The sequence below is a fragment of the Arabidopsis lyrata genome, assembly GCF_000004255.2.
Source record: "Arabidopsis lyrata subsp. lyrata unplaced genomic scaffold ARALYscaffold_8, whole genome shotgun sequence".
Classification (NCBI taxonomy): Eukaryota; Viridiplantae; Streptophyta; class Magnoliopsida; order Brassicales; family Brassicaceae; genus Arabidopsis; species Arabidopsis lyrata.
Window position 1 is genome coordinate 15,826,198 of NW_003302548.1, and position 15,667 is coordinate 15,841,864.

At 34.6% G+C, this 15,667-nt stretch overlaps 4 protein-coding genes across 11 annotated transcripts; 2 read left to right on the forward strand and 2 right to left on the reverse strand.

The window, feature by feature from the left end:
• The first annotated feature begins 1,324 nt into the window (after positions 1–1,324).
• On the forward strand, positions 1,325–5,034 carry LOC9302053 (metal-nicotianamine transporter YSL3). Of its 6 annotated transcripts, none has more exons than XM_021011316.1 (9): positions 1,325–1,807; positions 1,892–1,974; positions 2,080–2,518; positions 2,606–2,781; positions 3,048–3,145; positions 3,234–3,368; positions 3,444–3,633; positions 3,734–3,851; positions 3,923–5,034. In XM_021011316.1, the coding sequence occupies exons 3-9, from the start codon at positions 2,146–2,148 to the stop codon at positions 4,858–4,860; spliced, it is 2,028 nt and encodes a 675-aa protein (XP_020866975.1). In that variant the 5' UTR covers positions 1,325–1,807; positions 1,892–1,974; positions 2,080–2,145; the 3' UTR covers positions 4,861–5,034. The 6 variants fall into 6 exon arrangements, with proteins under 6 accessions (XP_020866975.1, XP_020866961.1, XP_002864249.1 ...); XM_021011302.1 differs by having other exon boundaries at positions 1,325–1,624; XM_002864203.2 differs by having other exon boundaries at positions 1,397–1,541.
• Positions 5,035–5,735: 701 nt separating this feature from the next.
• Positions 5,736–6,970, forward strand: LOC9300326 (cytochrome b5). 3 transcript variants are annotated; one of them, XM_002864204.2, is made up of 4 exons: positions 5,736–5,846; positions 5,993–6,090; positions 6,372–6,438; positions 6,540–6,970. In XM_002864204.2, exons 2-4 carry the CDS (start codon positions 6,004–6,006, stop codon positions 6,788–6,790), a joined length of 405 nt encoding a protein of 134 aa, XP_002864250.1. In that variant the 5' UTR covers positions 5,736–5,846; positions 5,993–6,003; the 3' UTR covers positions 6,791–6,970. The 3 variants fall into 3 exon arrangements, with proteins under 3 accessions (XP_002864250.1, XP_020885217.1, XP_020885223.1); XM_021029558.1 differs by having other exon boundaries at positions 5,770–5,872; XM_021029564.1 differs by having other exon boundaries at positions 5,781–5,858.
• An 81-nt stretch (positions 6,971–7,051) lies between these two features.
• Positions 7,052–9,917, reverse strand: LOC9300327 (small G protein signaling modulator 1). The gene is made up of 5 exons (XM_021029545.1): positions 9,309–9,917; positions 8,906–9,038; positions 8,768–8,817; positions 8,626–8,679; positions 7,052–8,531 (listed from the first exon to the last, which is right to left on the reverse strand). The coding sequence occupies exons 1-5, from the start codon at positions 9,557–9,559 to the stop codon at positions 7,367–7,369; spliced, it is 1,653 nt and encodes a 550-aa protein (XP_020885204.1). The 5' UTR covers positions 9,560–9,917; the 3' UTR covers positions 7,052–7,366.
• Positions 9,918–11,490: 1,573 nt separating this feature from the next.
• LOC9302054 (pyridoxal reductase, chloroplastic) lies at positions 11,491–13,390 on the reverse strand. Its single transcript, XM_002865934.2, has 7 exons — positions 13,210–13,390; positions 12,897–13,125; positions 12,643–12,736; positions 12,430–12,553; positions 12,088–12,341; positions 11,909–12,002; positions 11,491–11,830 (listed from the first exon to the last, which is right to left on the reverse strand). The coding sequence occupies exons 1-7, from the start codon at positions 13,312–13,314 to the stop codon at positions 11,645–11,647; spliced, it is 1,086 nt and encodes a 361-aa protein (XP_002865980.1). The 5' UTR covers positions 13,315–13,390; the 3' UTR covers positions 11,491–11,644.
• Between the last annotated feature and the right edge of the window lie 2,277 nt (positions 13,391–15,667).

The window sequence follows — 15,667 nt, forward strand, 5'->3', positions numbered from 1 at the left end:
ATTACAAAATTAGTGAAATCTCTCTATAAATTAATAATTATTAATTTATTTATAAATTAATACCTCTCTAAATTAATAAAATTTTTTGGTCCCAACATTATTAATTTATAAAGGTTTTACTGGGTAAGGTAATGTTAGATATTTCCGGAAGCGACAGTCCAATTTAATATAATTGAAAAATAACAAAGCATAGTTTATTTTTGATTTTTATAATTTCCATAATAAAACTATACTAATTAATTTTGATTAGTTTAGATGGAAGAAATAAAAAGCAAATTTGATTATTCCAATGTTTTAAGAAACATTTATTATATTTCCCAAATAGAATATAAACTAGATATTTTGTTTTTTGAAATATAGAATATTCCTCGAATAAATTAGAGATTTTAGATTCCTCAAAATCTCGAAATATTTTGTGATTTGAATGCAATTCATAAACCTAGACAATCCAAACTTTCATCTCATGTTTTGATTTATTAATTAAATATAATAATTTTAAAAAATCAGTAAATATATATTAGGCTAATAAGGCAATATTAGTAGCCTATAAAATGTTGCCCACTACATAAAAAATAACATATGTAACATATGTATCACTACATTAAAATTGTCAGACCATATAATAATATAATCAGTTTAAAGATTAAGTTACAAAAATTATTATTACAACAATTAAAAATTTATCATGTGTTTTCTCATGGTTAACATACTATTGTTTTAAAACATTTACACACAACTCTTCACTAACCATAATTTTATATATTTACACCAAACTATTAATACACCACATAAAATAAAATTATTTTTGTAACACTACTGTATATCAATCAAAACTATAATATTTTCACATTTTATATTAATTTTTACTATTTTTATTTTAAAATTTTTAAGATTTGCAATTTTATAAAATTTATCCCGCACGAACGTGCGGGTCCAGATCTAGTAATGTATATCTAAGTCTGACCAAAAGAAAATCTAAGTCGATAAAAATAATAATTTCAAGTGTAATTTTCTAACTATTTTACTCCTAATTTTATGTCATCATCTGAACTCCTAATTTTTATTTATTTATGAGAGATAAATGACCTTTTGTCCTTCGACTACACATCTAATCTAATCGTTGAATAGTCAATTCATGTGCTTGAAAAACTTATAAAATCTGATTCGTATGTGATTAATATCACTTTCTCAATGACATATATGAAGGTTAAACATGTGGATTAGATTAACTAATAATTAATTATTACCCTCCATATTTTGTTTACTTTTTGATGACATAACTTTTATAAAGTTTAACCCCTTAATGATTATTGTACTACATAAACCCCAAAAAACCTTTTCTTTTTCCTTTTACCTTTTGTGTAGTACTAATGTCAACGTGCGGTACATAAGAAGAACCCAAGATCCCTTAAATAAAATCTTCTTGGTTTTAAGCTTTCTTCTTCATCTCTACTTCTCTATATAACTTTGAATAGTCTCACCAAAGTCCAATTTTTTAAAATCAACTACCATTTTTGGCTATTCTTTGGTCTTCGTTTCGTGTAAGCATTCAATGTTTTTTTCTTTTATCTCTTTGGGAAGTGGGAGTGTGGTCTTTCTTTGTGTGTACCTGTTTCATTAACCAGTTACGTTTCATTCTCTTTGTTTTCTTACGTCTTACAGATTTCAGAAAGAAAAAAAGGGTTTGAACCAAAAACTCATCTTTTTGTTATTGTTTTAGATTAATGGCAGATTCTTGAGTATACTTTTTTTATATTAGATCTCTGAGCAAAAGAGATAATTTGCGTCATTTTGATTTGATTCTATGGTTTAAAGATTATGCAATTAATTAAAATAATCTCTAGCTTTGCTTTTCCTTTTTGCTAAGTAACTGTTTCTTCTTGTTCTTCAGATAATTAAGCTTGGCCGTGGAAAGCAAGAGAAAAATTCTAAACTTTATATAAAATTCCCAGAATCGGATTGATCCAAAAAGAGGTACACTTTTTTTCCTCTCGTCATTTTCCAAAAAAGTGAGTTTTTAATTGATATTAAATTATTAATTATTATAAGAATCTGTCTTTTGGATTTTTGTTTTTCCAGTATTGGCAAAAAAAAAAAAAAATCAAGAAGTAGAAACTCTGTTTTTTTTTTTTGGTCTGGAAAAAAATGAGGAGCATGATGATGGATAGAGAGGGAATGAATGAGATAGAGAGAGAAGTAATAGATGACTTGGAAGAGACGCAATACGAAGCAGATGATTTCAAGTCAATTCCTCCATGGAAGAGTCAAATTACTGTCAGAGGAATTGTTGCTAGTTTGATCATTGGTATAATCTACAGTGTGATCGTGATGAAACTTAACCTAACAACAGGTTTGGTCCCAAACCTAAATGTCTCTGCAGCTCTTTTAGCCTTTGTCTTCCTTAGAAGCTGGACCAAGCTGCTTACAAAAGCCGGGATTGTGACTAAACCGTTTACTAAACAAGAGAACACTGTTGTCCAAACATGTGCTGTTGCTTGCTACAGCATTTCAGTTGGAGGTTTGGTGAATTTTGACCGTTTGTTTTGATGATGTTTGTTTTTAGGTTGGATCGATTGTTTGAGCTTTGTGTTTGTTTGATTTGCAGGTGGGTTTGGTTCATACCTTCTTGGTTTGAACAGAAATACTTATATACAGTCAGGAGGAACTCACACTGATGGGAATTATCCGGGAAGCACGAAAGAGCCTGGAATCGGTTGGATGACCGGTTTCTTGTTCTTTACTTGCTTTGTTGGTCTTTTAGCATTGGTTCCTCTAAGAAAGGTAGATATTTTAAGATTCCTGTTTCATTGAATTAGTAATTAGAGATGTTGTGGTAGGCCAAAGTTTGCGGGTCAGTCCGGTCCATATAAGTGTGCTATGGGACAGGCGAAACCCGCCAGAGAAGACTTACTACCGGGCTTAATATGGGACGAAACTGGACTATTAAGCGCGGGTTGGCTGGTTTGGTCTGTCGCAACATCTCTATTTGTACCTGGTTTGGGTCTAGATTGCTAAGTTTTCATTATGCTTTTATTTTTGTTAACCAGATCATGATCATAGACTACAAGCTGACATATCCAAGTGGAACAGCTACCGCGGTTTTGATCAACGGTTTCCACACTCCTAAAGGCAATAAAATGGCCAAGTATTAACTCGATTTTTTCGCAGTTTCTTAGCTCTCTTTCGCCGCTGCTTCTAGAGTTTTTGAATTGAATAAAACTATTTGTATGCAGGAAACAAGTGTTTGGCTTTGTGAAGTACTTCTCATTTAGCTTCATTTGGGCTTTCTTCCAATGGTTCTTCTCTGGTGGTACAGAGTGCGGATTCATTCAGTTTCCAACTTTCGGATTAAAAGCTCGGACAAACTCGTGAGTATATTTTTCTTAGTTCCATTTCTTGTATATTTATCAACATAATCTTGATGATCTTGAAAAACTTGACAGATTCTACTTCGACTTTAGTATGACATACATTGGAGCAGGAATGATCTGTCCCCACATTGTCAACTTATCTTTGCTTTTTGGCGCGGTTCTGTCTTGGGGAATCATGTGGCCACTCATTAAAGGTCTTAAAGGAGATTGGTTCCCAGCAACTCTTTCTGAAAGTAGCATGAAGAGTCTCAATGGTTACAAGGTTCCAAACAAAAAACTAATAAGATTCTACAATAAACTCTGGTCCTCTCTTTTGCGGTTCGCGCAATTTCATTCATCATAATTTGTTCATAACTCTTCAGGTGTTTATATCAATCTCATTGATCCTCGGAGATGGGCTTTACCAGTTCATCAAGATACTTGTTATCACAGGAATAAACATGTACGCCAAGTTAAAGGATCGCCACACTGGGAAATCTAGTAAGTATACACCAAAAACTATCGAAATCGTCATTTTTATAATGTATCTGATATTTGAACGTAAAACGCAGATTCGGAGAAAGATAAGCAATCTATTGCAGATCTTAAAAGAGATGAGATCTTTGTAAGAGACAGCATTCCATTATGGGTTGCAGCAGTGGGATACGCAGCGTTCTCTGTTGTCTCGATAATCGCGATCCCTATAATGTTCCCCGAGCTCAAATGGTACTTCATTGTCGTAGCTTACATGTTAGCTCCATCGTTAGGTTTCAGCAACGCTTATGGAGCAGGACTTACAGACATGAACATGGCTTATAACTATGGTAAAGTCGCTCTGTTCATCTTAGCCGCTATGGCAGGGAAAGAAAATGGTGTAGTCGCGGGACTTGTCGGATGCGGGTTGATAAAATCGATTGTCTCGATTTCTTCTGACCTAATGCACGATTTCAAGACAGGACATTTGACTCTGACTTCACCGAGGTCGATGCTTGTGAGTCAAGCAATCGGTACAGCGATCGGATGCGTTGTGGCTCCTCTCACTTTCTTCTTGTTTTACAAAGCTTTCGATGTCGGAAACCCTGCCGGAGAGTATAAAGCTCCTTACGCTTTGGTATACAGAAACATGGCGATTCTTGGAGTTGAAGGTTTCTCTGCTTTGCCTCAACATTGTCTCCAGCTTTGTTACGGGTTTTTCGCATTCGCCGTGGCAGCGAATCTCGTTAGGGATTGGTCGCCGGAGAAGATAGGGAAGTGGGTTCCATTACCTATGGCAATGGCGGTTCCGTTTCTTGTCGGAGGGTACTTCGCCATTGATATGTGTGTTGGGAGTTTGATTGTGTTTGCTTGGAATATGAGAGATCGGGTTAAAGCCGGTTTAATGGTACCAGCGGTTGCTTCTGGTTTGATATGTGGAGATGGTCTTTGGATTTTGCCGTCGTCGGTTCTTGCTTTGGCTGGAGTTAAACCTCCGATCTGTATGAACTTCATGCCGAGTAAATATTCGAGTTAAAGATAGCTTTTAGTAGTTTTACTTTTTGACTTTGTGTATCGTCAAATGAGCTAAAAAAATGTGTAGGAATTGAAGAAATAAAAAAAAAAGTTTAAGAAGTTATAGGAATTGTAATTGTATACACAATAAAGTGGTTTTGGATTATTAATTAGATAAAAAAAATTTGTAACTAAACTATACTCTAAATATTTTTTTTAGTAAAGTCTCTCAATTCTATTTAAATCATGTCCCAAATAACCTCTTTTTTTTTTTTTTTTTTTTTCTAGTTTTCATTCATTCAAATTAAAACTAAAGTACAAGAAGGATTCAAAGAACCCAAAGTTTAGAACAACATAAAGAGGACATTCCCCAATGCCACAAGAAGATAGATCAACAGAGGTTCTATGAGAGCTATAAGCCAAAAGCTAGACAATAAGACAACATTTTGAGCATGTGAAATCATGAACCCAAATAACCTCTCTAAGTCCCCAAAAAGAAACTCAATATTATAGAACAAGATTAAATGGAATTAAATTTCCAAAATATATTTGCCAAAATAATGAAAAATACGGTTAAATTGGTATGATTTACTGACAAAAAGTAAGATTCTTCTTTTTAAGATTTCTTTCTTTCTTTCTGCTAAACATTGTTAGATCACACCATATGTGTTTTTTTTTCTTCGTCAAAACAGCAAACTGTGACCACACGTTGGTGTTTTAAAAGTACAACTTAGACCAAAATAAGATCTCGTCAAAAAAGGAAAACAAATTGTAATATGATTTGCGCAAAGCCCAATTCGATTTGTTTAAAGTCAATGCCCAAGTTGACCAAAACTACCCTCGGTCATCTATTGACAACCCAAACCCTAAGCACAATTCAAAGGGTAGTTTCGTAACTTTAATAAAACTTGAACACAATTAAGTAGGTGAGGAACCACAAATTTCTTCCGTCTTGTGCTGATTACTCTTTCTGAGCTTTGGAGCTATCGAAATTTCTGAATCTGAAAGGTGAAAAGATCCGTAAGAAAACTCAAGTATAATAAAATCATTCATCATCGCTCTGATTGTTTCGATTTGAATCTGTTTCATGCTTGTTTTGTTCTTCTACTAATCAAAGATTTGATTTTTATCTGATGTGTTCTTGTTTTTTGCAGTTTGAGTAGAGATGGCTTCAGATCGAAAAGTTTTAACTTTCGAAGAAGTTTCACAGCACAACAAAACTAAGGATTGTTGGCTTATTATTTCCGGCAAGGTTAGATCTTGTCTGAGCAAATCTCTGTTTTTAGATGGATTTTACACGAACTTAGTTCTCTTCCGCCATTGATTTGTGTCAAAGCTTAGATTTTTAAGTTTTAGAGCTGAAGTGTTCCTGGTAGTAGCTTTTATCGACACCCTCACGATTTAAAAACACACAATCTTTACTGTTTCTGATGTCGATTTAGTTGATTCACACTGGAGAAACAGAGTTTGTGTCTACTTGGTTATGATTTGTGTTTGTTGCATTAATGTTTGGTTCTTGAACTTTGGGTTTAGGTGTATGATGTGACTCCATTCATGGATGATCACCCTGGAGGTGATGAAGTCTTGTTGTCCTCAACAGGTAGGAAAGATCTTTTGTTTCTCTCTGATCCAATTCGGATTTGAAGCGGCTCTATGATTGTTTCTGTTCTGATGTGGCTCTGGTGCGGTGTTTGGTTGCAGGGAAAGATGCTACAAATGATTTTGAAGACGTTGGTCACAGCGACACTGCTAGGGACATGATGGATAAATATTTCATTGGTGAGATTGATTCGTCTAGTGTTCCAGCAACAAGGACATATGTTGCACCGCAGCAACCAGCGTACAACCAAGACAAGACACCGGAATTCATCATCAAGATTCTTCAGTTCCTTGTTCCGATCTTGATCTTGGGACTGGCTCTTGTCGTCCGTCACTATACCAAGAAAGACTAGAAGCCAAAGGCTTGCTTTTGCTTGTCATTGATTATCTCTACCGATCTGTGTCTATCTCTCTTGCTAAAAAAGTACTGTTACTGTTGTTTGGTCTTAGACTGATTCTTGTTGAAATTACGAACCAAAAATATTGTGTTGCTAGTTTCGTCGTGGTCGCCTAGTTTTGCTTTGTTGAGTTTATGATGACATGTTTTCAACTTTGATGATATAATAAAAGACTGCTTGTTTTGCCCAAACTGATGCTGCTTGATACTCGAAATGAAGTAGGAAACTGGATTTCTACAATTGAACAAATATGATTCATACAGTTGTGGAAATGACAGTTTCAGACTCATCCGTCATATTTCAACAGGAATATTGTTTTGTCTTTTTCATTAGTACTACAATAAAAGTGATGAGGATAGTATTGTGTTTCTCTGTGTGACGGGGAAACAAAAAGAAAGAAGAAGAGAGAGGAGTGAAATCAGTAAGAACCAAACCGCGACAAACTTTAAACCTTGACAAAACGCAGCCAGACGAGTGCAAGGGCATTGTGTAGTGGAAACACTTCATTTCTGGCTTGAATCGACTTCTTCATCAAATACTGTGTGATTGAGAAAGACTTTCAATCTTGTCGTGAAGCGTCACGACAAGATGATGCGCATCATCCAAAAGCTTCCAGACATTAAGCTGACCAGCCATGCTATTACACTCTTCCACAATCTCATCCATACTACTGTATTTCTGTATGATCAGTTTCCTACGTAGTACTAATGCCGCGATTGCATAGAGTAACAGATCATCTGTTGGTGGTGCTTGTTGCCGGATTCTGCTCCATGGTGATTTCCCAACTCCAGCTCTAATGGCAGCTTGATCAGCCCACATCACTTCCCAAAGACAAAGTGTCTGTTCAAAACTCAACTCCCTCCTAAACATAACGAGCACCATCCTGTAAACGAAACTACAATCCTCGGCTTGAAGATTCTCCAAGTGTTTATAAAGCTGAGAGTCTTTGTTTTTTATGATCTTTGAAACAATACTTAGCTGCCTTTGAATCCCTGCTTCGTCAAGCCTGAAATTATGCCGAGCTTTCTTCATGAAACCCACAAAGCACCAGAAAGCCTCGTGATCCTCTGAGATCACAGCGAGGATTGGAGATAACAGATCACTCATTCCTTGGCAGTAGCCTATCTCGGGATCATACATAGCATAAGCTTCAAGAATGGCAACTAGCCGTGCAGCGTGGTAAAGCCTGCAGCTTTCTAAGTGATCATAGTCTTTTAACCCGACAGACTCAGCTAAACCACGAGCTTTGCTTTCTGTGATTGCAGTTGAATATGGCGAATATGTTGCCCACTCAGAATCCGCACGTAAAGCATCAAGCCGGATAATACGTTGCCACGTAGAGAAATCTTCGTGTACCGGAACTTCTATTTGGATCTCAGCTTCAGGAGGAGAACTACTCTCTTCAGAATTGTTATTACTATTATCCTCCTCAGGTTTTTTCGCATCGCTGTATACAAAAGATGGGAGTAGTAGAACATCTTCATTGTCTTCACAAGAGTCTGAATCAGAAGAATCAGTGTTCACAGCAGAGACCACATCTTGATTTGTCATTGATCCCGTAATCTTATAATCATCCACAAACTGAACACATTGATCGTTTGCCTCGTCCGAAGGAAGTTCCTCAAGATTATTAGTATTCCCATTGCCGCACTTGAGAAGCATTTGGCATCGTCTCTGTAGTTTCTCATACTCCTTCCTACATTCAAAGATCCCAACAATGAAATTATCTATCAGCATCAAAATACAAACACTGACTATATATAGATCAAACTAGATAGGCATTTTCTAACCTTTTTTGAGTTTTCACTGCTTCTCTTTCTTCACTAGTACTGTTCAAATCATAGCTGCCATAAGAGAAAACAAGTTGAGAATCTCAACAGAAAGAATAAAAAAAGCATAAAGACAAAAGACAAAACAACGACAAACACTCACACTCCGAGCAAGAACAGCCACACTTCTGCACGAATACTTGGATCAACACCCTACAGAACCACAACAACATACATCAGAGCCAATAAAGAGACAAGTAAGATTCAAGACATACATATGGTCCTTGTTCAAAAGACTCACTCTGCTTCTAACTTTCTTCAGAAATCCAACCCCACCATCACGGAGTTTACCCTCCGGTGTAAACAAACTCCTCCATTGATGCGGCGTCAATGCCCATTTTCTTTTCCGGCGAGACCACGGTGATTTCCGCCGGCTGTTACACAAAGCAAAAACAAGGTCAAGAGTCAAAATAAGAAGTTCCCACAAGCTCAAAATTATCAACATTGATTGCCAAAATCAATCTAACAGCAAAACAAAGAAACAATCCGAACAAAGATAGAAACTTTTCCATCGAAATTAACTGAGAAAATTTATCAAACTTTCCAAACTGAGAACATTCAATTCGAGCTCTATTATTGGATCAAAAAGAGAATCTTTAAGATCCCATCAGAATATTCCCAATCTAAAAACTTTAGCTGCTCACCGATCGGAAGAAGTAACTGAAGATGGAGACGAAGGATTCGCCACAAAGAGAACAGACCGTAGATGGATCCACGACGAAGAAGAATTCGAAGAAGAAGAATTCGAAGAAGAAGAATTAGAATTAGAAGGAGGAGGTGAGGAAGAAGAAGAAGATGGTAACGACGAAGACGAAGAAGAAGGTAACGAAGAAGAAGAAGAAGAAGATGAATTCCCAGAAGACGTTGAAGTATAGCTTCTCCGTAACGCCTTCATCTGATTCTCTAAAAACTTAAACCTAAACCCCAAATCAAAATCAAATCAAAAAGTCTCCTGCTTTCATCAAAGATCTAACTTTTAACAAAACCCATTATCGTCGACGGCGAATCACCGCCGGAACTTCCCCGGTGATTGTAAAGTAAACCTCCTCTTCCTCCTCCTCCGCCGTAGCAGAAATCAAGCATGAGATGTTTAAGAAAAAAAAGACAGATTTGCCCTGTCACTGTGATTGATTGACTCTTATCGTCTTCTTTAGCACGCCGAAACTGAAAAAAAAAAAAGAGAGACGAAGAAGAAGATGAAGAAGAAGGAAAAAAAGCAAAAGCATCCAACAACTGAAGCCTCTCTTAACCACTTTGCTCTTTCTTTTTCAGCTCTTGTCTTTTTTTTTTTTTTTACTTTTAAAACATTAAGCGCGTGGACTCGCGCTTTTACTTTAGTTCTACACGCGCTTTAACTCTCCACGCGATTTGGTAGGTGAATTTTAATGTTAAACAGCGTCGTTTCGTTTTAGTCTTCGTTTGTGGATTTTTACGCGATATCGAGGATGACCAAAGAGGAGATGACACGTGTTCCTATGGTTAAAAACTTTAAAAGTCAAAAGCTAGAAGATTTCATTACGTTCCCACTTTACCACGGCTTTTAAGGAACATAATCATGATTAGTTTTGTAGATTTTCTAGTAAAATTCTTATGTCTACTAGAAAACAAATCTAATCATAAGAATGTTGACCTAATGGACCTACGTCTACTCAATGGTAACTGGTTAGGTTAAGAATTGGATTAACACGATGGCTAGTATATATAGGATAAATACTCTATTTTATAATAGTATTCGTTTGGTAGGATAATGAAATATATTAAATTTCCAAAGCATATACTAACAATATAGTCAAAGGTTTATCTAAATTAGGATTGATTTTTTCTGATTTGATGTTATAGATAACAGAATAACAATAATTCATCATTTGATAGCTTTTCATCTATATTAATGAGTTTTCAATTCGAAATTACTGATTATATGGAGAAAAGTGGGCAACTAGATAATTCAAGATTTATCTAAATAAAAATTTAAGAGATTTACTTAAGTTGATTTACAATTAGATATGTTCAATAACCAAAAAAAAAATAGTACTCGAAGGAACAAATTTAAATGATTATATCAAATGGATAAAGTTTAAACGGATTAGTAATAAATAATATCTGTGGATCGAGTCAAATCAAACCTTGAACTAAGCCAAACCAAAACTTGTTATTAGCAAAATTATAAACAAAGACTGAAAAGAATTTGATTAATATGATATTTATTGTTTATTTTCGTTGTGACTTGTGAGTCTTACTAAAGAGTAACGGAATAAAGAGAAAAATAACTATGCCTTTTTTCTTTTACTGACATAAAGCCGAAGATTTTTTTTTTTTTTTGTGCAAACTGACATAAAGCCGAAGATATGTTATTAAATTTAGCCGCGTATGTCATTAACGAAATCTGGAATATAGTTGGTATTAAATTACAAAAGCATATGGAAAAGAATTTATTCTAATAATAAAGTACTACTAGTAGTAGTATTTTATTTAAATATTTATGAAAATATACTTGCATGTTCTTGGAACTATAATTGTTTTTAAATGATATTCTGATTAACAAGCTAATGAGATTTAAATGGGGAAATTAAAGTTCGTTGGATGGAGAAGACATGACAGCAAGCAAGACTAGTAGCCAAGTTGTAGGTATAAAATAACATTATTATGTTATAGGGATAGACATTTGGTTGCTTGAAAGATAAGTTATGTCTCTATGTAAATGCAGAAATTGCAATGATAAGTTCTGTCACTAAGGAATATAGAGAGCTTAAAAGAGCAGAAAACACGACATTCGAGAACTTTGTTTATGTGTCTCTCACAACTATGCTAGTAATGTCTACCGGCATAAATTGTGGATATCATGTCCAAATCTAAGCTTTCAAATGGTTGCAATTTTCTTCACAATATGTGCATATATATATAGAAGTAGATTAAACACTTGTACTTATACACATTGTTTTCATTTTGTGGTCTAGATGTATAAGCATCTTCTCTTATCATATCATCTTGTTTGAAAAATGTTCTGAATCATCGACTTTGGTGATTCTTTAGCTGCATATTCTAACTGCAGCTGTTCATCATTTGTAAGTTTCCATCCCAGAGCACCCAAATTATCCTCAACATGTCGTACCGACTTGATACCGGGTATCGGTACTGTCCCTTTGCATATACACCAGTTTATTGCGACCTGCAAAAACAGATTAAACTCATTCTTCAAAGTGTCATATTTTCTTCTTCCCAATTATCTTATGGAGTAATAATTTACCTGAGGCATAGTCTTTCCTCGTTTCTTTGCAATCTCGCTCAGTGCTAAAAGCAGAGGTTCTAATCCAGGAAGAATTTGTCGAAACAGAAATGATCTGTTTAAAAAGTGTTCAAGCATAGTTAAAAACAGGAAAATACGGTTAGTTTGTCGATCTTTTAAGCAATCTTTAAGTACTTTACCGAGGACCAGTGGGAAGTTTTGAAGGGGAGTATTTCCCAGTTAGCATTCCTAGACCAAGAGGACTATAAGAGATTAAACGAATCCCGAGCTTGTCGCATATACTCTTGATCTCTAGTTGCTCTTTCCCCATGCTGAGCAATGAGAATTGCACTTGCGCAGAGCATAAAGGAACCCCTCGGGTTTTAAGGTAATCATGAATTTTCACAAGCTGTTGAGGTCCATAGTTACTGACTCCAACCGCTCGAACTAGGCCCTGAAAAAAAGGAACCCTCATCATCAACTTTCCAAGTGCTTAATAATCACTGAACAGATTTCATATCTTAGTAGATTTTCCAAGCAACCTTTTCATACATTTGCACTAGACCATCCCAAAGAACAAGCTCTTGTAGAGGCGCGTAGTTTGCAGTCGACCAGTGAAGCTGTCCGATCCCGAGCTGATCTATCTGAAGCCGGTCTAAAGAAGCTCTGACACAAGAACAGAACATCCAATTTAACACCAATCTCCAATAAACCAGAAGTGAAAAAAAGAGACCAAAATCAAGACTTAGAGAGACCTGCAGGCATTCACAAACTGTCCTGAAGTTAATCTCCATGGATAAGCTGCAAACTTTGTAGCTACCACTACTTCATTTTGTTTCCCTTTTAGCACTGAAATTTGCAACCATAAATCATCATCTTAAAGCCTTAAACACAACACATAAATCATAATTGCATCAGCAAAACGCAACAGTAACATATCAAGACAGCTCCAGGATGCAATTTAAAACCAACTAAAGGGAAAACTGGGAGAGGTTAAAGAGAAACAGACCTTGAGATTCTCTGATGAATTTTCCTAAAAGTCTCTCACTTTGACCATTAAGCCTACCAGTGCCATAAGAATCAGCAGTATCAAACAAATTGATTCCATTTTCCAAAGCCAATTCAAAAGCTTCTTGAAGCTGATCATCCATGGAAGTCTGATAACCCCAAAGAAGCTGATTGCCCCAAGCCCATGTCCCAAAACCCATAGGAGAAACACTTAAAGGACCCATTTTTACCTAAAACCATCGATCATTCATTCAATTACATTAAAAAGGAGAACACTTTGTTACGTTTGGTTTATATAAGTATTGGTGTGTTACCTTTTCCCATGGCCAGAAAAGAGGAAGCTTGAGAGGCTTAAAGGTGGTTATGTTTGAGCAGTTTATATTAGTGAAAGTCTTTGTGGTTGACAATGTTAAAGCCATTGAGAAGAAGGCTCTCAAGCCTTTCTTCTGCTGTTTCTCACTGTGTGGATGTTTTTGGAGATAAACTGTCTACGCTTTTTCTGGGAAAATTTAATTTAACTAGATGAAAACCCACGCGTGGGTTTGTTTTAAAAGTTGTTAATAACAAATTATTTTGATTGTTCTTGTTGCTAGTTAATCACCCGCTTTACGCCGCGGTTTTTTCCGGTTTTTTTTTATTTAATTTTGATTTATTTGATGTTATATTATGATAAATGTAATTTTTAATTATCTAATCATTTACTCATACAATGAACAACTATTCTTAGTATTAAAATACATTTTCAACCAACATACTCAACAATGCATCACTCACACAATCCGTATACAATCTTTCCTAAACCAATTTTATAGATGGTAATGTTAGGATTATAGAACATCCAAAATTTGATGACCTTACGTACTCTTCACCCTCAGTGTCATATATAGATCAAAAAATTAAGAGAAAAACTTACTCAAACCATTAGCTAATCTATTATACTATTATCCACTCATATTTTGAGTTAAAATTACAAAAATTAGCAAAAAAAAACTTTGGAGTATATAAAACCAATAAAATAATTTCATGGAAAAAAACATAAAATAACAAAATAAGTTAGTATTAGTAAAAATCAATATGTAAAATTAAATAATATATATAATTAAATAATAAATATATTATTAACTTGTGAAATAGATTTTCAAATTCATATGGGCCATCCCTCATGGGCTATTGTGTTTTCCCCATTTGACATTAATAATTAGAAGCTGATGTGTAAAAAATAAAAGCTGACTCATATTAATAAAATGTTTTGATTGGATGGAAAGAAAACTGATGTGGCATTTCCAGAAGAGCCTAAAATGCTGACGTGGCGATCATATGGAGAGAGATAGTCTCCTTTCATATATATGATTTTTCAATTACTTTGATATATATATTCAATTTAATGTCAATGAAATAAATTGATTTTTAGAGTAATTGTATTTGTGAATGTGGGAAAGGAAAAAAATATATATGGTAGGCCTCTGTTTATGGGTCCAGGCTCATAATATAATTTTGTGGAAGCCCACCCAAAAAACTATAGTGTATAATTTTCCCCCAAAAAAAAAAAAAATCAGATAAGTCTTTTTGGAAATTTATTTAATCAATTATAAAAATAGTATGGATGTTGATTTCTATCTTTTTTATTTTATTTTATCAAATAACATGTTACCATGCAAAACAGTATGTTACCGGATTAAATAATATGTTATCTTTATTTGCGTAACTTCAAAATTAGCATCATTTTTTACAATTTCTGGTGTCATTTTGCAAACAAGCTTTAAAAATATGCTATTTATTGCATATGCCAAAAGGAAAATAGAAAGAAGAAAACAATATTCTTCGAAAAGAAAAGAGGTGAATGTCCAGAGGAGGTCTTACAAGAATCTGATTACATAGCAAGTAATAAAACATGTGCAAATTGAACATCCATTATTTTAAAGTTTTGTTACGGTGTCATTTTTGCAACCAAGCTCTGAAAATATGCTATATATATATATATATAGTGCACATACGAAAAAAATATTCTTTGAAAAGGGAAACAGAAGAAGAATGTCCAAAGGAGGCTTACAAGAATCTGATTACATAGCGAGTAATAAGAGCTTTCTCGCTTGCAAGTATGATTATTGAGTTTGTGAAAAAGTTTTTTGTTTGTGAAAAAGTTTATGCCCGAAAGAGAATGCAATTACAGAAATGAAGAAAGAACCAAACAATTTTGGGCCACCAAAGACTTTTATCCCTCAGCAATTGCATGCACAATTCGAATATCCAAACGCACATAATATGACTGAATATGAAATGATACTCAATTAAGACCAAAACGAATACGAATAGATAAATATTTCTTTCGACGTAACTACATTTTTGTTTGACATCAATTTAATTTACGTGTCATTGCTTTTACTATGTGTAGTTTAGTATTTTTCGGTGGACTTTAACGTATAGTCAAAACAACATAAACACATTTAAAATTTATTTACATGACGAGCTAATCCGTGTCTTGATTAAGTAGCTCTAGTCACATCCACGTAAAAAACGACACCTATCGTATTTTCAATTGAAATTAATGTTTCACTTTCACTTGATAAAAAGAGAGATTTTAAATTCACATTGGCGACTCGACGATGATGTAATTAACGAAATAGAAAATGTTTGTTCGTTTTTCTCGGAGTAGTTGAAATCTGAAAGCTTAGATTGTGTGGGTGGAGAACCTCTACTCAGACAGACACATGCAATTAAATAATTAATTGACATAGATTATTAAGTCAAATAGCTTTTAAAAATATATTCAAA

Excerpts from the sequence above, each read along its gene's own strand:
- LOC9302053 (XM_021011316.1), top strand. The coding sequence starts at position 2,146 with ATGAGGAGCATGATGATGGATAGAGAGGGAATGAATGAGATAGAGAGA. Across the intron at positions 3,146-3,233 it reads AAAGGCAATAAAATGGCCAA|GAAACAAGTGTTTGGCTTTG; the intron begins GTATTAACTCGA and ends ATTTGTATGCAG. Across the intron at positions 3,369-3,443 it reads TTAAAAGCTCGGACAAACTC|ATTCTACTTCGACTTTAGTA; the intron begins GTGAGTATATTT and ends AAAACTTGACAG.
- LOC9300326 (XM_002864204.2), top strand. The coding sequence starts at position 6,004 with ATGGCTTCAGATCGAAAAGTTTTAACTTTCGAAGAAGTTTCACAGCAC. Across the intron at positions 6,091-6,371 it reads GGCTTATTATTTCCGGCAAG|GTGTATGATGTGACTCCATT; the intron begins GTTAGATCTTGT and ends CTTTGGGTTTAG. Across the intron at positions 6,439-6,539 it reads AGTCTTGTTGTCCTCAACAG|GGAAAGATGCTACAAATGAT; the intron begins GTAGGAAAGATC and ends GTTTGGTTGCAG.
- LOC9300327 (XM_021029545.1), bottom strand. The coding sequence starts at position 9,559 with ATGAAGGCGTTACGGAGAAGCTATACTTCAACGTCTTCTGGGAATTCA. Across the intron at positions 9,039-9,308 it reads TCAGTTACTTCTTCCGATCG|CCGGCGGAAATCACCGTGGT; the intron begins GTGAGCAGCTAA and ends TTTGTGTAACAG. Across the intron at positions 8,680-8,767 it reads TGGCTGTTCTTGCTCGGAGT|CTATGATTTGAACAGTACTA; the intron begins GTGAGTGTTTGT and ends CTCTTATGGCAG.
- LOC9302054 (XM_002865934.2), bottom strand. The coding sequence starts at position 13,314 with ATGGCTTTAACATTGTCAACCACAAAGACTTTCACTAATATAAACTGC. Across the intron at positions 12,342-12,429 it reads TAGTGCAAATGTATGAAAAG|GGCCTAGTTCGAGCGGTTGG; the intron begins GTTGCTTGGAAA and ends CCTTTTTTTCAG. Across the intron at positions 11,831-11,908 it reads GAGGAAAGACTATGCCTCAG|GTCGCAATAAACTGGTGTAT; the intron begins GTAAATTATTAC and ends CTGTTTTTGCAG.